The 23,135-nt window shown below is 43.0% G+C and overlaps 1 protein-coding gene across 2 annotated transcripts; it reads left to right on the top strand.

Annotated features, from left to right (window-relative positions):
- The first annotated feature begins 399 nt into the window (after window positions 1–399).
- Window positions 400–22,397, top strand: RGS10 (regulator of G protein signaling 10). 2 transcript variants are annotated; one of them, XM_054207370.1, is made up of 5 exons: window positions 400–548; window positions 6,666–6,784; window positions 8,267–8,353; window positions 15,295–15,438; window positions 19,007–22,397. In XM_054207370.1, exons 1-5 carry the CDS (start codon window positions 500–502, stop codon window positions 19,151–19,153), a joined length of 546 nt encoding a protein of 181 aa, XP_054063345.1. In that variant the 5' UTR covers window positions 400–499; the 3' UTR covers window positions 19,154–22,397. The 2 variants fall into 2 exon arrangements, with proteins under 2 accessions (XP_054063345.1, XP_054063346.1); XM_054207371.1 differs by lacking the exon at window positions 400–548 and adding an exon at window positions 1,445–1,686.
- Window positions 22,398–23,135: the final 738 nt, after the last annotated feature.

Here is a 23,135-nt window from a genome sequence, read left to right as displayed (position 1 = left end):
AATGCTCGGTGGAGAGCGGCCTGGTGTCCAAGAAAGGAGCCGGCTGGGGAGCAGGAGGTTTGAGGCTGGGAAGAGGAGGGAGAGATGAGATGGACGTGGGTGAACTGGAATAACGGTGCTGTCTGGAAGGGGGAGAAGGCTGGAAGGGGCACAGCTGAGGGGCTGAGGCTGGGAAGGAAGGGGGGAGAGGGAGTGAAGACCCATCACAGCCATGTCGCGTTTGACGGCCCGTGTCCCTCACGGCAGCGCGAAAACTCTGCTGCTCCCCCTCACCCCGTGGAGGAGCCGCCGGGCCCCGGCAGCCCCGGCCCTTTCCCGCCGTCCCGCCCCGGCCTGGCGAGCGCTGAGGGCCCGGCGGCGGGCGGGCAGCAGCGGGCGCCACCTCCCCCTCACGGGCGGCGGGCAGGGCGCGGCCACGGCGCCTGTCAGGGGGGCGGCGGGAAGCGGCGCGGGGAGCGGGGAAGGCGCGGCCGCCCCCTCCGGCTCCGGGCAGCCCGAGATGTTTAACCGCGCCGTCAGCCGCCTCAGCAGGAAGCGCCCGCCGTCAGGTAAGGGGGGAGCGGGAGCGGCCATCCCACCCCCGGCCGCATGAGGGAGGGCCGCGCGTCTCCTTCCACTGGGCGGCGGGGGAGGGAAGCGCGGCCGAGCCCCGTCCCGGCGGCGGGGGGGCCTGGCACGGAGTGGGTCTGCCGGGCTGAGGGCAGCCGGGGGAGCTCGGGTCCCGTTACCTGGGCCTCGCCGGTTCCCGCCTCCAGCCGGGCTGAGCGGGCTCAAACTCATCCGTAGGGCGGTTCGCCGCGCTCTGGAGCGGTGCCTTGGGTTTCACATCGCGTCCGGCGTGGCCGCGGCTCTGCCCGCCCCTGGGTGACCGGCCGGCGGGGGTCCGGCGCGATGAACGACCCATCGGGACGGAACCGCGGCTCTGGCCGCTCCGGAGGCTGCTGTAGGGAACGGGGGTCTGCTCGGGTTTATGCCTCATCAGCCAAATTTTAATTGCCAGCTGCTGCCTGTCGCTGTTACTGGTAGCGAGGCGGTAGCCCAGAACCTGAAGAATCAGAGCCTGGTTCTTCAAGCTCTGAATTGTCTTTGGAGAGTTTGGAAGGGAGCGTTTTAAACCAGAAAGGAAGTTACCAAGGTGCAACAGATAATAGGACTTCGCAGTTCGCTCAGCAGACAGGCGTTGTAACGTCTATGTGCTCTTATGGAGCGCCCCGTGGCACGCTATTGCTGGTGCTGGAAGTCCATCGATTCAAAAAATATACGTCACTGCTAAAACAATTGGGGTAAAAGTTACAAAATCAGAATCCTGGAAAATAATACTGCGTTTTGTAACGTGCAGTAAGAAGTTACAACCTTTCTAAGAAAAGCCAAACGTCTAGAGTTGGGTTTTTTTGGTTATGTGTCCTTTTTTTTTTTTTTTTTTTGAAGGAGAGATGTCTGGTGAGCACTTCCAGAGATGCTACAAAAGCAGAACGTCCCTTTAGTTTCCTTCCTTATAGTTAAAAGTGGAATCCAATAGCCATCTGTTGTTAGAGACAGTCAAAAGAGGATGTTGAGGCTCATGCTTTGAACAACCAAAGCATGCAAAGGGCAGCCCTTCTGCAGGGAAAAGGTCTAAAATTCAGCTGCTACTAGGAAAAAATTGGTTTGTGAGGATTCATCCAGTGGCGCTTGGATACATGGAAAGTAAGGGAATTTTCTCTTTTCAGCTGCCTACTTATGATTTTTCCCGCTGTTTCATAACCTTGGATTTATTAATTCCAGACTGGAGACTGTTGCTGGATAGGGACTCTGGTGACCGTAGGAGAAGACAAGGTATTCAGAATACGTTTAAAGTAATAATAAAGGTTTGTGGCTCGCAGCTTTATGATCTAGGTGACAAAGGGGAAAATGGAGGCAGTGTGATCAGAAGTTCTTCAAGAAGAAATTGTTAAGGCTTTTCTTAATGTTGCATATTTAAATATAGAATAAGGAATATGCTGTTTACATGGTGCTTTTGTCACATCTCCTGTTTGTGTGCCGGCTGTCTTTTGTTCAGGAGTTTTCAGAAGGTGTGTGGGGGAAAGAGGCAGTTAGAATAGGTGTTTAGGTGAGGGATGCATCCAGCAGGATCCTGTAAAGTGTGTGGGTCCGTGCCGCTGGATACGGTTCTACGCAGGCCGCTGTATCAACAGCCGGGGAATGACAGCAGCTTGGGACACCGCTGTAGTGCATAGCTCTTCTGGAAGGCAGACAGATGAGCATGTCTACCTCAGTAAGCTACATCTGAATATCTCTAAAAGTTTGATGGATTCCCACTTTTTTTTTTTTTTTGTGGTTCTCAAAAGCCAGGGCCCAAACCATGAATTTTGACCTGCAAAGTTGTACATTTGGATGTTATTGACACTTTCTGTGGTTTCAGTCCAAGTTCCTGTTTGGAGAATGCAACTATTTGCCCCTTTTTGATACCGCACTTCAACTGATAATTAGTGTTATTAGTGCTGCACTTACCATTGTATCTGTCGCTTACAAAGAGCCTTTATCCGCAGTCTAATGCGGCAATACTATTGTGTGGTAGGGGACAGCAGCTTCTCTAAGAAGCTTCTCAAAAATAACCCTCCAGCTAATGTAACTGCCTATTTGTTGGCTTAGCATAGGGCTCTCCTCTAAAATAATGCTGCTGTTAAAATAAGCACTTAGTCATTTGCTGCGTTTGTAGGAGCAGCTGCATGTCGTGCGGGCAGTTGTGTGTTACGGCCGTACACTCAGTGGAAAGTTTGCTTCAGCAGAGGCTCTGCAATTGTGCTCTGCTTTGTTGGCTTTCTCTGCCTCTTGGTTTCTGACCTGTCTAAAAGATAGCAAGCGCTCTCCTGTGACATTAAGAAACGTAGTTAGCACATTTATAATCTGTCATACGTTGTGTGTGTTCCTTTTACAGAAATATTGGTGGAAGAGCTGCCATTTTGTAATACTTTTTTTTGAGGCACAAAATTATCTCCTACTTTTCAGTAACAGCAAATGTCTGCCTTCCTCATTTAAATGATCATATTAATGTATACGTTTTCGTTGTTAAACATTGGTATTGAGCTTTTTGTTTCCAAGCGTGTATTACATAATTTCGTCACTAGGTGATTTTAACAGGAGAAAGTTACCTTTATAAATAACAAACAGAAAAATAGGTTTCAGGAGGGTCATTCATGTAATTACATTTATTGCAGTATTGCCTTCTGAAATAAATTGTTTCAGACTTTCATTAAATTGAACTTCAGTGGAAGTATCATTTTTAAGGTAATTTAGTAATGTGTTATGGGATATGAATTTGGAGATTAGCTTCTTGAATCATTTTTAGGGAAGACCTCTTTCCTGTCTTTTAAGCTCTTAAAATAATCCAGAAATCACACATCAAATCTGTTAAATGAAACGTGCCCGTGGAGTGGGAAGTTGTGATCCTAACTGGGGAGGGTGTCACTTTTGTATCAGAAGAATTGTTTGTGATGGTGTATTTAATGGGTCATGATAAAAATACCAGCAGTTTTAATATCCTTGTAAAATTTCAGGGTGTTTCCTACTGTCATGTGTCACGTACAGCCTGTCCACACTTGCGCTGAGGGGGGGAACGTTCATGTTTTATGGCGGTGGCAAAGGAACACTGAACATGGGGATTAATGGTACTCAGCCCGGAGGGAGAGACCTTGATCAGTGCCATGTCCAGCACACAGACCTGAGCCCTCCAGAGCTGTTGGCACGTTCCCTGGGGTCACTTTGGCCCCAGCCAGCCGAGTTGCCGCTGGCATGGCTGGCAGGGTGGTACCCGCCAGGCGATGTCCCCAGCAGGGCTGGTTGGATGCAGTTGCTGTGTTTTTTGGGGACTGCTCAGGAGAAGAGCTGTGCTGCACTACCTGACAGCAGGATCTAACAGCGTTCTCTGGCCTCTTGTGTTTATTGTGTACAAGCAGTCCGAGGGTCTGCCTCCAGCGGGACACTACGGCTGGTGTCCCCTTTCCTCGGTGTGGACTGATGCTGGGAGCTGTAGCCTGGGCTGAGCTGCGATTGCGGCTGCTCGTGGCACAGTACTTTTTGGGTTGTGGGGAGATGATTAAGTGGGGAAACAAACTAAGTAACAAGAGTCCTGTACAACAAGGCTCAGCAGAGGGGACATTAGGAAGAAGTCGTGCAGGTCCTCCCTTCAACACCAAATTTTTCTCTACTAAGGCTGTAGGAGGAAAAGGTAGGGAGAAAGGGAGCAGGTCATAGGAGAGCGCAGGGTTTGGAGGGTGACAAGGAGGAGTGAGGGGAACGTGGATGGAGTCGGGTTGTGCTGGATAGGCTGGAAGTGAGAGGAAGCTGGGGAGAATGATGATCAGGGAGGATAGAGAATGGCCAGCAACATCATGAGCGACCAGTGAAGGCAGCCAAGGGGAAGCAGGCCGAAGTATCCTGGGTGCGTGGAAGCACTTCTTCCTGCCTTTGTCTGCTCACCAGAAAGTTTTTTTTAGGTTCTCATGGTGCTCATGGTGCCCTGTATTGCACTGGCTCATTGAAATACATGCTTTTCAAAATAATCATTAACGTCCACTTAAAATTTGTTTGGAAAAGGAACACTAGAATTAAAATCTCACTCCCATATGTTCTGTGCTAAATCATATATTAAATAAGGCAATGGCCTGGTTCTTCAGGCCGTTAGCAGCTGTATACACAGAGCTGCCATTGTGCTTGCAGGCGAGAGCGATCATAACAAGAGATTCAAGCTCCTCAGAAGTAATTGTGTTCTGCTCCAATGTACTTGTCTATTCCCATTTAAATCTCACAGATTTTATTGAGATTAGGTGCTCAGATACTTTGAGTCAGGTTCCTAAAATAAATTTTGCAAGCGATAATTAAGAACCACATCCTTTTGCGTGAGGGGAGGGGAAACTGAAGCACAGTTAACTTGCTGTGCTCTTGTGTCACGTGTGAAGTCTGCAGTAGTGGTTTGGAGACGATCCTCAGGTTTTGTTTCTTGACCTTAACCAGCAGACTGCATGTTTCTCGTGCAGAGCTGTACCTATACTTGCTGCTTTGGAGACCAGTCTGCTACAGTCCTTCCCCAAACTGGTTGCGATCTTGGATCCTGAAAGGTTTTGCGCAGGCATAGAGCCGTGCTTTCAATGTGATGAAATTTCAGGTTGGTTCTGTAACTGCATCCGAGAGCGAGAGCAGGACAGGCAAAGGAGAGACAGGATTTACATGTGAAAAATGTAGCTTGCAGCAACCATTTGCTCCATCATTTCAGATGCGTTCCTTTCGTTTATGTCTGTATTTACTTGGGGCCTGAGTGTAGATCTCTCAGTATTAGGCAACGGGTATGGAATCCACAGCTGCTGAAAGTTTACCTTCTTTCCAGCATTGTACTTTTTCCTGTATAAACCGCCCCCCCCCCCCCCCCCATTCCTACGAAGGGAGAAGAGGAGATGTTCATTCATTTAAAACAGTGGTCCGTCTCACTGTTAGAAAAACAAATAGACTCTACAGGTCCCTACCGACCAAAACTCAGTAGGCTTTGCTGGTGTGCCAATATTTTGTAGGGCTTTAGCCTTAGCATTTATCATTCTAGCTACCAGCTGAAAAGGGCATCTGATAGCATAGCTCTGCATCGATAGTTTTTTGAGATACTTGCTGAGGTTTAGTTTCATGGTGGAGGAAGGGTTTTTTAACAGAGCTGCAGCAGAAGTTACTAAGATCCGTATTTCCAATAAGTTGGTAGGGAGAAAAGAAGGGGTTATAAAAATAAACAGAAGATGTACTGATTACAGTAAGAGTTTTGTGCACCTTCCCGGGGTGTAGAGGAGCTCTTAGCCTGACTTCTCATGGCCTGCACTCCTGCCGCCTTCCCTGGGCGTTTCGTGTGTGAGAGGAAAGGAGGCCAAGTGCTTCATGTCTGTTCTAGAGTTTTTCAGATCAGCAGTAAAATTCCTGGAGTCTTCCCGAGTAATAGGTTTTCTGATGGGTGGCCAGCAAGCATTTTTTGTGGCATCACCAGCCTTGGATGTAACGTACTTGTCCCTGGGATAGGAAAATTCAGAAATGTGTACCATCTCTCCTACCTGTGAGAACGCTGGCTGGCAGATAAGATGTGGGCACAGTCCAGTGCACCTTATAAAAGCAGAATTTCAGTGGACTTGAAAATAAACAAGCAACAAATACCCGAATACCACTTGCCCCATAGCAGGTTGACTCAGCTGGAATGAGGCTCCTCTGCCAACTGTCTTTCCTCCCGTTGGGCTGGGTTAGCATATTGGACTTGTTCTCCTGCTAAACAAAGCATTATTTTTCTTTCTCTCTTTGCCTTTCCTGACCAGGATTTGCTTGATAGAAGCCAATGTCGTTGACAGTGCCAGAACAAAAGGCAAATGGTCCTTATACTGCACAGGCTGTGGTCATTGTGTTCCACATGCAAAAGGTGCTTGAACTCCTATAAAACAGTGACAGTGCCTGCTTACATGTTCATGAATTATTTAACTGCAAGGCATTTTTGCCTCCTTACAGGCAAAGCAGATTCAAATATGTGTGTGTGTTTATTTTCAGTTTTATGGTGTTTCCTTTAAAGAGAGCAGCTGTAATCCAAGGGCGCAGAGGGCAATGGGGAAGAAATGCATGTGACATTAATCACTTCTAATAAAGATATAATTTTTTCCAATTTTTTCCAGAGATAAATGACAGCGAGGGTCATCCAAGCAGCAGCCACCAAACCTTGAAAGGAACCTCCAAATGGGCTACATCACTGGAGAACCTCCTCGAAGATCCAGAAGGAGTGAAACGATTTAGGGTTGCTATATTAACTATGGATATTTATATAAACTGAAATTAGGATTTAAAACTGACTGAGTCTCAGCATAAATGGCGTAGTTGTGCCAGTGCTGCAAGCACGTAGGCATGCATCCTTCTAGATACGTACCCTGAGCAGAGGTGGCAGAGTTGGAGCTGTGGCATTTGCTGAGCTTCTGAGGTAGTGCCTTTTGCCTGCTGCTGCTGCAGCTTGCTCTCGTAAGGCACAAGGGAGACTTTTGGTTGCATCTTTCTAATTGAATCTATCAGCTGTTGTAAGGATGAACAAGTTACTGTTGGATAAATGGCAGTCCCTGAGCCCCTCATCTCTCTTGCCAAGTGTTGTTTATCACTGAGGACTGATCCTGCGCTCTTTGTTCTCATACGTTGTTCTTACTTAAGCAATGACTTACCACTGACAGCTCCTGAATCCGAGAACTCTGTGTGGCCCTTATTCTGTGTTGCGGCAGCTGTACTGAAAAGAATTCCCTTTAAGTTTACTACAAAGTGTGGGTTCATGCAGCTCAAAATGCTGGCTTGAGGCTTAATTAGGTGAGGGTGGCGAGTTGGTTTTTCAAGGACTTCTTGCCACATTACCTACAGGAGTAGGAACTACCTGCTTGAAGATGGTTTTGCCCTACCATGCACTGATAAAATGCACTGGGATAAAATGGTTTCCTGCCAGACTGGTTTGAAAAGTGATGTAAACCAGAATTACAAAAAAACACTGTGATTCAGAATTCTTTAGAAAAAAAAGTAATCTTGGTGCTATTTAATTCTTGGCATTACTTAACCTCTATTTTCTAAAACTTGAAAGTGAAAACTGATGATCTCAGAGCTATAAATATTTAATTCATTATTTTTTATAAAGAACTTTAATGTACGTTTTTTCCCCCATTTTAAAACATGCCTCACTTTTGGAGGAATGTGCTTTGTTTAAACACTGTCTAGAGAACGTAAATACATCTTCTCCTTTAGTTTACTTGAGTGAATTTATTGCCACTGATAATCATGTTTAGAAACACTTTTATTTGTAGAGATTTTACTCATTAAAAAATCAGAAAGATACTAGATGAGAATCTCAGGTGATCTGTGGCTCTCATTAAAATAGTTCATTATGCGCAGCTGCTAATGAATTCGTATATTTTTGGATTTCCCTTTGAGTCATGACTGTAAAATTGCTCGAATTATTTAAGGGAGACTGAAGAAACTCTCTTGTTAGTTGCTGATATGCTCTGGGATTAAAAGTAGCTCATCATTCTCCAGGAATGGGCTTTCAAAGTGCTGAACATATGATTGTTTATTTGTGTCTTGGTAGTGCCTGCACTAATGCAGAAGTTTTGTTACACTGGATTACGTAAACTCATACCGTGGTAAGGCTAGCCGTAGGCGGCTTCTAGTTTTAATAGCTATAGTAGGAAGAGAGGAAAACAATTGAGAAATTGGATCCTAATGTTTGTTTGTTTGTTTTTCTTTTCCCTAGGAATTTTTAAAGAAAGAATTTAGTGAAGAAAACGTTTTGTTCTGGCTGGCATGTGAAGAATTTAAGAAAACACAGGGAAAAAAACAGGTATGTTTCCTAAATACATTTTACTTCTCAACAAACTTTCCATAGCAGAGCTGGAGTTATAACGTTTCTGTTGCATAATATGCTTCATATGAGTGCAAATAAATACATTTGAAGGAATTGCACTGAAATCAGGGTGGTGGAATTGTTTGGAAACAAAGCTGGTTCTATATCAAATCAAAACAAAGTGAAGAAATTGTTAGGTTTCCCATGTTTTGAAAACTCTGGACTTTTTGTTGTTGCTTGGGAATAGCAAAAGGTTTAATTCAGTGATGTTGCATCATCATGCTTGAAAATATAAAGATGTTTCATTCAGGACTTTTTTTGAAGCATGGTGGCTATTACGTGAAAATATACACCGTTATAATAGTTTAGTAGAACATAAAAATAACGAATAGTGCAAACAAAAGGTTTTACAATACCAAAATGAAAAGTTTTGCCTTCTCAAATTACAAGTTACAAAACAAAAGAAATTGAGGGTCCATTTAGACTTTTTAGTTTAAATATTTATTCAAATTGATACATACCTGCAGAGCATTTTCATTTTCATGAAAACTTTATTTTTCTAGTAGAAAATATTGTATTGGAAGTCTTTCAACCAGCCACTTCCAGTAAGTTTTTTCCACTGCTTGGATCTCTGTCTACATTTAGATCCACCAGGCACACAGGATCCACTTTCACATTTAGGCTTTGAAGCCTATAGAGTCAGGCCTAAGGTATGTACCATGTTTTGTTTGCTTGTTTCTGAAAAAAAAAAAAAAAAGTGATTTTTTAAAAATTTTTTTTTAGGAATTCCATATTTATATGATCTTTGAGACAAGGATTCTGTAAGCATGAAATGAAGTAGTTTCAAGACTCCAGCTGAGCGTCATTGAGCAGCATTGAGAGTCAGGCTCCTAAATCCCATAAACCCTTTTTTTGAAATCCTACCTTTATGCTTTCCATATGTGTGCAGCTCTTGTTGCCAAAGGGAGCATTTTAGAAGGCAACAAGTGCAAATGTATAGCCCCTTTTGCACTCTCCTGGCCAAAGTAAGCAGAGCTGGGAAAATACCATTTAAACCTTCTTCAAATGGGACCATACATGCTTTGAGTAGTGTCAGAAACGTCAGGGAATAGGAATGAAGTGGGGGAACCGGGCTACTAGGGGTCTTACAAAGTGCAAGTGTAAGCCCAAAAAAACCCTGGATTTTCATCAAAACGTTTTTTTGAGAGGGGAGCCTCCTTTCTGTAAACATTCTCTATTTTGTGCTGAAAAAGCATTCCCCTCAAAATGATTTGTTGTTTCAGTTGTGAATATTTTGTGGTATTGATAAATCCATCAAAAATACAAAAATAATAATTTTTGCAAGAAGAGGAAAACATTCAATTTGACTGCACTCTGTAATATTTAGCACTATTTCAGTTTTGTGTCTTTAGCTGCTTCCCTCCCTCATTAAGGTCCGCACACATAGTCTTCAGAAAAAAACAACTAATTGGGCTATTTTTCTGTAAGATGCTTAAGAGGCCTAAAGAGAAATAAAGCAAATGACATGGGATAAAAGAGGGAACCATGCTTGATGACACTGTGATGGCAGCAGCGTCGCTAGCTGGAGTGAGGCCAGGAGTTCTCCTCTCCCCTTGCCTTTAAGGGGCTGTTCCAGCTGCAGGCTCTCTGGGTGGCACTGGAATTGCCTCCTGTCCAGGTGAGTGTGGTACCATCAGTCCCTGGTTCTGCTTTGGCACAAGCTGCAGATCTCATTATTGTCAGTCTGTGACACAGCATTTCCTCTCTTTTGTCCCCAAATGTCCATACAGCATGTCGGCTGATATGTTCGATATGCTGGGCTGGGGATCTGGGTATTCTGGATCTCTGCTCCCTACTCCATTAAAAACTTTTGCAGTCTGAGCTGATGAAGCAGAAGTCAACATCACAGTGCACGACCGAACAGGAAGAACCCTTTGCTTTGTACAGGGCAGATGTTTTTTCTATGTACATCATACACTGGCCTTGGTAAGAGATACGTAGCCTTTCCTTGGTACCCCTCAGACAGGTATCAAACTGCATTTTCAAATGGAAATGAAAGTGGAAAATCCTTCTGTTAAGGTCCCACGTTTTGCAGTGGGATAATAATCATATTTTCCCTTGCTCAATAATTTCAGTCTTTTTAGCTATTTTAGGATTGTGCATGCTAGTACAGGAAATGGTGAACTGATGTATAGAGGAGATATAACTTAATAAAGTTGTGAATGAATTGCCAAATGAATGGATAGAGACTGAACTAGGTTCCACTTAGCTTAATTATTCAGTACCAGTCATTACACAGTATAGTCAATCTGGACTCCAGTACTGCCAAAGCTATTACAACCGGCTAGAATAAACATGCTTTAGAATGACACAGATTTACAGTAAATTTTTATAGCTACTGCTTATGGATGGTTTTGTTTAGATAATTTACAAAGCTAGAAAAAGCACTAAAATCAGAAATCTTTCCAGTGTTTATGGTAGCATGAAGCATGAATTTGTCTTCTGAAAGCGACTCCTGTAGAAATCACTTTATATCTATCTAATGTGAGCAAAATATTCTAAAAAAACTTTTTACTTATTTTGTAACCTGCTTCTCATTAAAACTGGTTTACCACAGAAACTAGCTCATAGACATTTAGACTTTTGGTCAGATGAAGCTGATTTCAATTTAACCCAGATCCAATGGGATTCCCCCCCCCCATTTTTAAAGTAGAAGACAAACTTTTCATTACTTGACATGAGGGTGTTAGTGTGGGTTTTTTCTTGGTCAGTTTAAACTTGCAGATAGGTCACCACCTGGTCAGTAGATTAAGCGTCCGTTGTGCCTGATGCTGTTGTCATCCCTCCAGTGGCAGCCTGGAGCGGCGTTTGGTTTTGCATAGGCTGCTGTACCGTATTTACCAGGCTCACCAAACGTGCTGTCCTTCCCTCCTGTCCTTTCTGGTCGTCACAGGTAGATGCAGGCTCACCCTGCTCCTGCTTTCTGCCGGTTCTGTGTAACTGTGTTAGTGCCATCCTAAGAATGTATCCTGGGCCTTTCCTCAGAGCTTATTATATTTGATTTGGTCGTCACTCTAACCGCAGTCACGAGGGCACTGCCTAGAAGCTGACATATCAAGCCAACACAGGCAGATCTTGCAAGATGCTGTGCAGATACATCTTCTCTGTCCCCTTCCTCTCGCGTGTGACCCACTGCGCAGGCAGGATTGCTCCATCACAGGAGCAGAGGCAGCGCTGGCAAGAAGCAGCCAGGCTTTTGGCTGCTGTGTTGGCTCTAGACTAATGGTGGGTAGTCAGGAGAAGGCAGAAACGGAGTTCAGACCAGACTGCTCCATGAGCCTGTGTTTGCTTTACTGTTGTTTTCCTAATACAAAATGCATGCATGTTTCATGGACCAGCGGAGATTTTCAGCATCCGCAGAGCTAGACAGCAAGCAGGCTACGTTACTGGTCTAGGCAGGTTTTAGATGGACTGGACTCAGCCTGTCTTCTTGCAGCATGGAAGTCCAAACTCCTCCCCTTAATACACATTTATGTATTTTTAAAGATCCACATAATACACATGTATTTTTTAAAAAAATTATGTTCTTTCTTTATCATTCCTTTACAACTGAAGTTAAAATAGAAATGTAATTTTTAGCGAAGGCTGAGGAAGGACTTAGGTCAAGTCCATTTGTAGCAGTGAGCTCTGCTGCCACCCATATGGTCCTCATCTTAGGACAGATATTTAATTATTAAAATGGGAGTGGTGGGGATAAGTGAATAAAATTTAACTTTAAATATTTTGTTGGAGTTAGTCATGCTGTTGTGTTTGTGACTGTTAATGAAATAAACAACATGTCCATTGTGCTACTTCCTAAGGTTTAAATGTTTCTTCTGTTGCATCTGAGCTTTAAAAATAAATCACAGATTGTAATAAATGCTTCAAACAACAGGGACTCTTTTCAGCTATTGCTAAAACCCACCAAAATACCCGTGTCGAGAAGTTCTGTGGAGAACAATTTCAGAACAAAGGACACCTATTCAAGAGTTTCTTCTGCCACTTCCCATGTGGAATGTGGCCGTGGTTAAGCAGGACTGGGTAATGCTGCACAGCTGCTCACTGCTGGAGCCTGTTCTGATGAGCATCTGGGACTTCCATTTACCTCATTTGGGAACCACACATGCTTGAGAGCTGAATTTGACCTTAGGAAAGGAAGTGGGAAAGAATATTGTATCCACTTGAAATAGTGAGGGGGATTTCTGTAGACAGAACTTCATACTCCAAATGGGAGTTTGGCACGCATGCTGGGGCGAGCACACAGATGTAAGTGAAAAGTGCCAGAAATCCTTTAATAACCACCTGTGAACAAGATTCCAGTTTAAGTGTTTAAATTCCAGAGTAGAGTCCCCCGTGCTGAGGCATTCGTTTCAGACTGACGCAGAACCAAGAATGCCACCCACTGAACGGGGAATGTCGCTGTCTGCTCCGCTTGAACCTGACTCTCCCTGAGTGTTACTTGGGGGATGTAGAAACATACCGGCAGCTTTAACTGTACTTTCTTTAAAAAAAAAAAAAATAATATTGTAGTTAAACTGATGGTCTACTACTGAAGCACAGAGGTAGTGTAAGAGTTGTCCCGTGTGCAGCAGCAGCAGAACCTGCAATGTTCAGATGTGCATTTCCGTATTTCCCCATTACTATAAAGCCAGGTCCCTTGTGTCTCTCCAGCGACCCCATCTCCCTACCACAGCACTTTCACTTCCTTTCTTTGTCATTCTTCCCCACAAAATCCAGAGACCCTCCTCATTTCACCAACCTCCCACACAATGTCTTGTTTCCCCCTGTGTACTTTAAACTTCCTCTCAGCACTTCTGGTTTCACGTTTCTCCTCCAGCCTTGCTCACTGCTCTTTCTCTGCAGTGCCCAGCTTGCTCCTGTGTTACTTCGGCAAGCAGCACCTTGTGTTGCAGCTGACGCGGAGCTACGTGTGCGTTGATTAGCCAGCCACTAAGTACCTGCTGGCTGTTCAAGTAGAGTAGATAACTTTTAAACATATATTGCAGCTTTTTCCTTAGTGCACGTGCTGCTTTTTCTCTCCCTTTCCTTTCTCTCACCCTTCTTTTTCATTGAATCAACAGAAGGGTAATTATTTCTCCGTCCTTTGCCCCTCTCTTAAATATGGTTGAAGGTGGACAGCAAGTTCAGAAGTTGTTTAGCTAGGACTGACAGACAGTACAGTCACTTAACGCTTGCTCATGTGATTGTAGCTAAAGGTACCTTTACTGTGTCTGCATTAGGGTATTAACTTTACCAATTAAAGCAGTCACACCTCTGATCGATTGGATTAATTGCTCATTTAGAACAAACATGGCTGACGGAGTCCTCCCTGATCTGTGAAAGTGAAAAGATTGGAAATTGTTATAAAACAGTTATTGTGACCTAGTGCACCTGACACATGATGTTTTACCCGCCAGATGAATACTCTGTATTAAAAAGGAATAGTCCTGGAAAATATATGTCTACTTCAGCAGTGAGAGAGTTAACTCTTGAGGCCCTGTGAATTGTCAAGCACATGTAGCTTTTCTTCTAATTATCCCCAAATGTTGATTCTCAGCTGTAAAACATGAAAGAAATTCTGTGACTCCTTCATGGGCAAGAGTTTAAATGTTTCCTTCCTCAAGCCCGCTTCCCATGAAAGATGCAGCCCGTTAATTGGCGCTGGGCTGGAGATGTGGTTGCTCGTTAGATGTACAGTGGGGAACAGGGACAAGTGCCGGTGGCTTGTGATCGTACAGTGCCTGCTGCTGCATGGGCCTTGTTTTCACAGCATCATAGAATGGTTCAGGTTGGAAGGGATCATCCAGTTCCACCCCCTGCCCGGGGCAGGGACACCTCCCACCAGACCAGGTTGCTCCAAGCCCCGTCCAGCCTGGCCTTGAACCCCTCCAGGGATGGGGCAGCCACAGCTTCTCTGGGCAACCTGGCCCAGGGGCTCACCACCCTCACAGCAAAGAATTTCTTCCTGATATCTAATCTAAATCTACCCTCTTCCAGTTTTCAGTGTGCAGAATTCAGATTGCAGCAGGGGAGCTCACCTCCTGGCTGCTTTGGCTCTCTTCTCTCCCACTGGCTTTCTCTTATCCGACTTTTTCGTCAAGGGGGAGCTTGCATTGAATTTCAGAGGACCGTGGCCACTCATTTACTGCTTTGAAGCCTAAATATACTAGGTGGGGTCAAAATGTTATCATTACTGATTTATCAGGAGAAGACCACTGAAACAGGATTGCTGAAATCAGGGCAAACAGTAACAAACTGCTTCATGCAAGTCACACCTTCTCTTATTTATCAGCTTTCAGAGGCTCTTGAGAGTCTTATCTTTACCATTAGCCAAAAAAATACTTGTTTGTTTTTTTTAATCATGTAGCCAGAGTTGCACGTGAGCTGCCCTGAGGTAAAAACGTGGTTATGACAAAGCATATAGTATGACAAATCAGCAGCACTAACTTCACTTGGTTTTGCCTTGCAGCAAGTTTCCACAGTGCTTTTTCCCTCCGGGTTCCTTGCATATGTTGATTATCTGTTAGTAAAAATAGTCTTCTAAATAGTGAAGACGAGGCCTAGTTGATGAAGCTGAGCAGTTTTACACAGGATTCTCAGATTCAGACGTGACACCCTGCTGTTTAATCGAAGTGCCAAATACTGGTAGCTTCCACTAATGTCAGTGCAGTTGGCCTGCAGAGATGTTTTTCCTCCAGTACAAATGAATATACACAAATAAGGTAATCTATGTGTATTTTTTTGTTTGTTTCTTGTTTTCTTTTTTAATTCAGACTATGTTGTGGTTTTAAGATGTGAACCTCAAGAAGTGACCCAGAGCAGTCTCCAATAAAACATTAACAAATACAGAGAATATTCCCACAGCAAATAATTCTGTAAATAAATATGTCCTTTTGCAGATGCAAGAAAAAGCTAAAGAAATTTACATGACTTTCCTGTCCAGTAAAGCTTCCTCCCAAGTCAACGTTGAAGGGCAGTCCCGTTTGAATGAGACCATTTTGGAGACACCTCACCCTCTCATGTTTCAGAAGCTCCAGGACCAGGTAAAGTTATTTCCTTCAAGAACAGAGTTTCTTTAGTTTTTGCCTGCTTTTAATGGGCTCTGCTTTCCAAGCACAAGCTAGTGTAGGGAAGGTGGGAATCTGCCTACTGCTACCTGTTGAATAGGTAGGCATGGAGCTGGGTTGCTTCCATATTGTGGATATTATTAATGCAGCCGCTCTGAGGCTGGATTCATCGTACCCCAGGTTCTTGGCCCCATCTAACTAGGGCCAATTAGTTAAAAGGCTCCACTAATTCCAGTTTAGGACTTTCCTGGAAAATTGGATGAAGTTTTGTCCTGGGTTCTTCTGCCAGTAGCTTGAGAATCATCCAGCTGACTGACTTTGTGCCTACGTTTTCCTGTGTATTCACTTGCGCTGAGTCATTGCTGATGTTTGTTTCCGTAGTTGCCACTGGTTTCCTTGAGAGCTCAAGATTCTTCACTTTGCTTTGTTTTGGTATTTATATTGATACGAATATAATGCCATTTCCTGAAGAGCCTCCTCTTCTGTAACACACAAAGCTTGAAAGAGGAGTTGGTATCTGCTTTGCCTTCTCCTATAGATCTTGGGAGGTCTGGTAGAAATTAGGTGGCATTTTGCAGGCATCTCTTTTGGTGGTAAATTTTCTTGATATTTAGCTTATTTTAATGCTTAAGTTGTAAAGTGAGTCATTCTTATCTGCAGCTTTCCAGCACTTGCAGTCTGTGCTATTTTTAATTCCTGTACAATCCTCAGGACTACCTGTATTTTCCATTTGGCTCTTTTCTTTTGTGGAGAAACAGCACACTGATTTAAATAGTGTTTTCAACCCATTTCACATCAGATACTGAATACGTTAGTTGGGCTGGATCAAGTGAAGTGGTCTAAGGATTAAAGGCTCTGCTGTCTTTCAAGCAAGTTCCAGGTCTTTAGCAGTGGGAATGTCTGAAACTCAATGCGAAGAAGCAAAGTTTTTCGTGGATGAACTTCTGACTTGAGAGAAGGGAAAGAAAATGTTGTGGTAAATCTAAGTACTGCGGTTCAGGGTGGGTGATTGCGAGGGTGAAGCTGGAGAGACTACTGAAGTTATAATGTTTTGCAGTTTTACAGATGAACGTGCACATGAACAGCCAGGGATTAGTAACACCTGAACTGGAAACATGCTAGACCAGTGGTAGAGGAATCCCACTAGTGTGGGAAGAAAGTCTGTAAACTTTTAAAATCAAATGCAGGGCATTTATGGGTTGTTGCAGGTTTCCACTGCTTGAAGCTTCTGTTTATTGCTGTGAGATAATAGTTCAGGAAGAGTTATGGTCGTCTCTGGTTTTCAATCCTTATAAAGTTATGAACAGTGGTGTAATTTGTTCTTTGAAGAACACTGTTAACTGCTGCTGGCACTGTGTGTCTGAAGTATAAAAAGGCAGAGCTTGAAAGCCACAGTCTGGTCTACAACGTTACTGGTAACTAGCACTTCAGTTCTCCAGAGACCTCCTGATTGAAATGGGGCTACTTGTGGGGTACGGTTCTGTGCTCGTGGGATGCCCTGCAGCAAAGAGCTTGGAGGCAGTTCTTCAAGCTGAATTGTTTTAGAGTGGTTCATCTATAGATTTCAAAATATTATGGGGTAAATGTTCCCGCTCCACGGAGGCGATTAGAGGAGGGGAAGGAAAAAGAGAATTTTGCCTTTGCACATGGTTATAAAATCTGTCTATTCTGTGCATTTGGCTGACCAGACTCCAGGAGATTTTGATCTGAGAGTGCTCTTTTTCTCTGGGAGATGCTTTAAATGATACCAGGAACACAAGGGGTCTAAGTTCTTGACACTGACTTACGACGTTTTAGCAAGTGATGTCTTCCTTACAATTTTTTTTTCCCTTGAGGTAGTTGGGTAAATTTAATTGTGTTGTAGTTAGCCAACACCAGGAGGTGTAATTTGACTTTGCTTAACTGTATTGATTTGGGTCTACATTGAGAGGGTATTTTGGGATTTTTAGTCTTCAAACACGTAGCTTAGAAAGCATGATTTACACTGTTCTAAACATGAATTTAAATCTTTAAATATGTAAACAAACAGTGGTTAGTAAAATGCTTCATCTGATTTATTTGCAAGGGGAATATTTCAGCAAACGCACAGACAAGATCAGTCAAGTTTTGTGTGTTTGCCTTTGTCTGTCCAGGTTCCTTGAGGATGTGAAATGAAAAAGCAGTTTGAGGTTATTTTTTTTTTTCCTCCCAACTGACAGTTGTGTTGCCCAGTTGTACTAACAGTTAGAAATGAGGCCCGCAAAGGTAAAGCTCCAGTTATCCACACATGGATTATCCACACATGCAGGTCAGAATCCAGAAATCCCTCTTGGAAATTTAGTTACTCTTGAGTATCATAAAATGTGATCAGTCATGAAGCATGACTCAGAGAGGCTCCGCCAGTGAAATGATAGGCAGAGGGTGATGTAGGCTTTGGTTTTGCCTCAATTATAGTTTTGAGGTTTACTTTTTTCCTTCCCCTCTTTTTCAAGACCAAGCAAAATATAGTCCTGACCTTAACACCTGAACAGATTCCAGGCTTCTTTTGTGTTCAGAAAACACCAAATGAGTTCTAGCTTTTTTTTGTCTGAAATGCGTATAAATAGAAGACAAAGCAGTTGTGTTGAGGGACGAGCCTAAACTCCAGCCCTGGGAGAGAAAAGCTGTAGACCTTGCTGACTTCGTGCTTCCATGCTGTCTGTGTTACTGGCTGTGGGAATAAGGGCACGTCCTGGGCTAGTGGAAAGCCTGATGGCACAAGTTTAATCCATCACCAATTCTAAACCACACTAACTGGCAAATTACATCTGTACCAGATCAGCTTTTTGTGGCAGGTACCTACAACATTTCTGATCTGTCCTGAAACCCGTCTTGGCATTTGGTTGTGTACTAATCTAAAAAGGATAGGAGGATTGGCGTAAGTTTAAGAAACATTGGTTAAACAAGTTGTTTCAGTCTAGATTTCAGTTTGCAGTTTCAGTATTTGTGTAAAGTATTTAGTGGCTGTTCATAATTATCCAGTGTTCTGCGTGTATAATGAGCTGTTCTGTAATGTTCAAGAGTAACTGCAGTCAGAAGGTGCCTAAAAGGTACCTCTTTGTCTTCAGCTGTGCTTCGTCCCTCTCAATGTCTTCCGACTACTCTGCCAGAAGGACGCCCTGGGTAGGCTGTGGTGGCTCTGCAGAGCTGAGGCTGCTGAGGGAGGGGACCAGGTCACGTCCTGGCTTGCCCACCCCTGCAGTTATCTGACCATCAGCTGTGAAATCCTACCTGGTGACCACGGCGTGTGACCTCCTGCTTTTCAGTATTAGGTTTTCAAAGTTGGCTATTGTGAAAACCATAATCCGATTCTTAAACTAATACGGACATTATTGCAAAACAGCGACTGTGGAACCGAAAATATTGTTTGCGGCCCCTTTTGAGAGTTTGAAGTGTGTTTTAATGTCACGCTTTTTAGTAATGCTTTAGTACTAACAGAACAAAAATACATTAGAATTCGTACACTGTCCTCTCATTTAAAATCTAGTTTTGTTTAGGTTTTTGTGTTTTTTTCCCCTCTTACCAGATATTCAATCTCATGAAATACGACAGCTACAGCCGCTTCTTAAAGTCAGACATCTTCCTAAACCATAAGAAGTCGGAGGAGCAAGAGGAGAATTCACCAGAGGCTCAGACTGCAGCTAAAAGAGCATCAAGAATTTACAACACATGAGACAATGAATCTCTTCAGGAGAGGCAATACAATAACTAAATTACACTCAGGAACAGTCTAGGTTTATAGCAGTTACATTTAGGGCTTGAAAAGCTCAAAACCTTTTTAGGAGATACTTACCTTCTTAATTGCTTGAATGACTAATTGTTTTTGCATGATAGCTAATAACCAAACACCCATGGAAAGACTGTTTCTTAGCTAAAAGGCTGAGGTATTCCTCCATAGCATGAATTGCATTTCATATTTCACAAGTTAAAAGGCTTTAAATTTTTGTATTTTCTTTTGTGAGGCATCATGATGATGAGAAATGGGAGACAGGGTGGCGATTTCTTTATTTTTGCCTTGTAATTTTTATTTGTGATCGGCTTTTACATCTGGAATTGCTGGGAGAAGCTATGGAGGAATGCATTTCACGTTACTTTGTGGATGAGTCATTCACAGCAAACTTAATCATGAAGGGACAGCATCTTTCAGGGCTAAGCTCAATAGAATCCAGTCCCTTCCTATGTAGCTTTTCTTTCAAGGTGATACCTGTCTTGCTTTGCCTTTGTTGTTGAATCAAAACACTTCTCTAGTCATGATTTTAATTTCTGTATTTCCTAAGTTTCCCCCATTTTTTTGCAGTAGACAATCACCTTCAGAGGATGGAGTGACTTGTATTCCCTTGGGAACAAAATCTCTAAGATAGAGGGAATCTCTGAAGAACTTCTAACGGCCGTTAGGAAACCTGACAGTTAATATCCCACTCTGGGCACACTGATTTCAGCAAAGCTTGTCTGGGGCATGTCCTGCATGTCAGCGTAACACCAACCATCCAGTGTTGGATGCTGGTATTGGGAAGTATCTGGTCTCTTCTAGGTCTCCTGAGCAATCCTGCTCTGTGCAGCAAGAACACTTTGGCAAAGGACCGACCAACAAAGTCTGGCTTTGTTTTACTAAAATCTTTCTATTAAAATCACCTGGTCTAATTTTCTTTGCCCTGGAGAAGTGTTTCAGGGTTTCCTAATCATAACTTTTGATAGCTGCAGTGGAACAAGGGGTTGAGATTGTGGTTTAGCCATTTGCACATCAAGCATGAGACGAAGGGGAATTTATTTCTGCCCAGAGCAATCAAAGATGAAATGTCAGGGTGGTAAAGGAAGATGCTCCCAATGAGCCTTCCATATTGTCCTGGGACTGTGTCAGAGCTGAAAAGCACATTTTGGCGTACAGTTTTTCATGTGTTCATATATTTTTGAATTAATTCACTGCAGTGTTACTAAATTGCAGTTTAAGTTGGGAAAGCCTGTTAGCTACATGCTCTATTTACAAGCTTTGCAGTGTGTAGTCTAGCTGTTTCACATTCATTATTTACTCTTTCATTTTTTTGCACTGCTTTTCTTGAACTTTCGTTTATGTGCGGGCTAATCTAGATGCGCAGTTAGCTTTTGATCCTTTTATAGTTCTTTTTTTGTTGGAAAGGCCAGTTATGTTTTATACATTACTGTTGCTATCAACATTTTAAAACTAAGTCTAGGTTGTAATGTTTGAGGATGCAAACTCACTTGGTAGACTTGATGATTACTTTTAACTCTGAGCCACTCTTGCAGGTAATGCGTAAAGAAATTTTTTTCCGTGGGCTCTTCCCTAGTTAGATGTAAGAGCGGGAACAGGAGTTCTGATTCTTCCCCCAGACCTAAATGCCCTGTTCATTTTTAGGAAATCAAAGGAGAGGTCAGTGCCTCCAGATGTGTGTTGAAGATGTAATTCTTATGCACTGAGTTTATTTTCCTTTTATGCTCTCAAAAGATCTAATGGTGAAGTCGTAATCTTGCTACAGATACTTTCAGTGGTATTTCACCTCATGCTTAAGTTGTATTTCAGTGTTTTGCTGAGTAGGAATGAAGTAAGCGCGTTCATAAATCCTTTTGTTGCGATGGGGTCTAGAAAACGGGACCATCCAGTTCTGGACCTGCCAACTCTTTGTAATCTCAGGATTACCTCTTTTGAAAATTCTCTGTAATGACGAACTCTTAACACCTGCCACAGCAGAGGATGGAGCTTCTGAAACCATTGAAGTCCTTGGGAGGGGGCTGCTTAAACACGGTTAGGAGGTGGGATTTGTCTCTTCCCAGTTACTGCAGCAGAAGTCTTGGTGGTACAGAAACATGCAGGATGGGGACCTTCATGGGAAAAATGCAGAATGAGCTCTTACCACATTCATCACATGGATGCACAGTAGGTTCATTTTTAATCATATTGATTTTAAAAATGCATGAGTAAGGGAGAAGAGTCTTTGACTATCATGTTTTAAAATAATAATAATAATAACAACAATAATAATAATAAAAAATAAAACCAGAAGCTGTATGGACAATGGTAGGGCATTGAAAAGAGAAAATACTCATTTGTAGCTGCTCATAAACAACATTTTCCTTGGCAGTATGCTCCCTGTCAGGTACTCTGCTATTTGCTTGTTAGGAGCAAATACCCCATAGGAGTAGACACAAAGGTGCTTTACACTACTACCAACCGAAAGTTACTCAAATTAAAGTGTATTTTTAGCAGCATCTCAATGCCTGTGATGTTTATTTTGATACCTGTGATGTTTCTAAGATAATACACCCGAATCCACAAAATTCTTGATCTTTGAATTGCTCTTTTGCCTCAGCAGTAAAACGTTCATTGCCCCATTGGCTGCCTTCCTTGTGGTGTCAGGTTTTGGTTTGTTTTTTAGAAGAAAACCAACAACTAGACTTGCAAGGAGCAGAAATCAAAGTGTTTTTTTCTATCCATTAGATGTATTTTCCAGTTAAAGAGAAATCAAGGTAAAGCCATGCAAGAAGATGTCTGTAATTGCAGCATGGATATACGTGAGAAGGTTATTTTGTTTCTGTTGATATTATCACTGATCAGACTTACTTTGTGAAATATATGACGTTTTCTCTATGTGCCATAGAACAAATCGCACAGACAGGAAAAGAACTGTTTCCCTATAAGTAAATCCTGCATTCCAGGAACAGCTGTAAACATTGCATCGGACCTCAGGCTGTAAGTGGGTACTCGGAGTTGCTTTATGTAGAGATTCAAGATAGGATCTACGGCTGTTCATAGAATTTACACTGAAGGTATGAGCACAAAAAGCAAGCAAGAGAAGTTTCATGCCTGATTGCATGCCTTAAACTCTACCCTATTGTGTGTTTCTCAGCTAAAAATTAAAATATTCTACAAATGCACTAAATCCGTGTGCTGACAGTTGTTTTGTGTTTTGAACACAGTTTGGGCCAACATCACTTCATATCCCGTAGTTATCCCATTTTCTGCTTTCAGTCCCTGTTAGCACAATCGCTTACCTTCTGTCAGTATGTTTTTCTCTCGGAGGACAGGAAGATGGGGTGACACAGTGGGTTTCACTTCCGAGTGAGCCCTTGTCTGAACAAATGCTAGAAAGTCACTTGAGCAGCAGCAGGTGCTTCTTGTACCCTCTTCACATCCTCCCATGTCTTTGTTCCCGCAGCATTTCTTCCATCCCTCTTGCTTCGCGTTGCTGATATGGAGAAGGAGGGTTTGAAAAACCGTGGGGAGAGAGAGTAAAGGGTTTGAATGTTCAGGTTTGTCTAAGAGTTCAGAACGTGCTTATATTTTTACTGAAGATTCAGATTGATTTTAAGTGGGTAGCATTTGCATCTGGGTTAAGAGCTAATTAGGTCTATGATGCAGAGAGAGGTCCCAGATCATTCTATGATTCTTTGACTGTGGTTCAAAGCTGAAAAGGGGTATATTCCCCCTTTTATAAGTTGTTTATACCTTGTTTTGTCCTAAAACAGAGCAGGAGGTCTTACAAAGTCACCCAGTTTTGGCAAGTATCTGTCCTTTGATACACCAGAACGATTGTTTACATGACAGTGGTTGTTTCCCTGTCCCAGAGGCAGTCCCTCTTGTTTTAAATCCAACACAGCTAATGTCCGGGGGCTTCGAGTGCCCTTTTGGCACAACCACAGTT

The sequence above is a fragment of the Rissa tridactyla genome, chromosome 6 (genome assembly GCF_028500815.1).
Source record: "Rissa tridactyla isolate bRisTri1 chromosome 6, bRisTri1.patW.cur.20221130, whole genome shotgun sequence".
Taxonomy (NCBI): domain Eukaryota; kingdom Metazoa; phylum Chordata; class Aves; order Charadriiformes; family Laridae; genus Rissa; species Rissa tridactyla.
The sequence above is the reverse complement of the archived record's forward strand: the minus strand, read 5'-3'. Positions and strand labels throughout refer to the sequence as shown.

Excerpts from the sequence above, each read along its gene's own strand:
- RGS10 (XM_054207370.1), top strand. The coding sequence starts at position 500 with ATGTTTAACCGCGCCGTCAGCCGCCTCAGCAGGAAGCGCCCGCCGTCA. Across the intron at positions 6,785-8,266 it reads AAGGAGTGAAACGATTTAGG|GAATTTTTAAAGAAAGAATT; the intron begins GTTGCTATATTA and ends TCTTTTCCCTAG. Across the intron at positions 15,439-19,006 it reads TTCAGAAGCTCCAGGACCAG|ATATTCAATCTCATGAAATA; the intron begins GTAAAGTTATTT and ends CCCTCTTACCAG.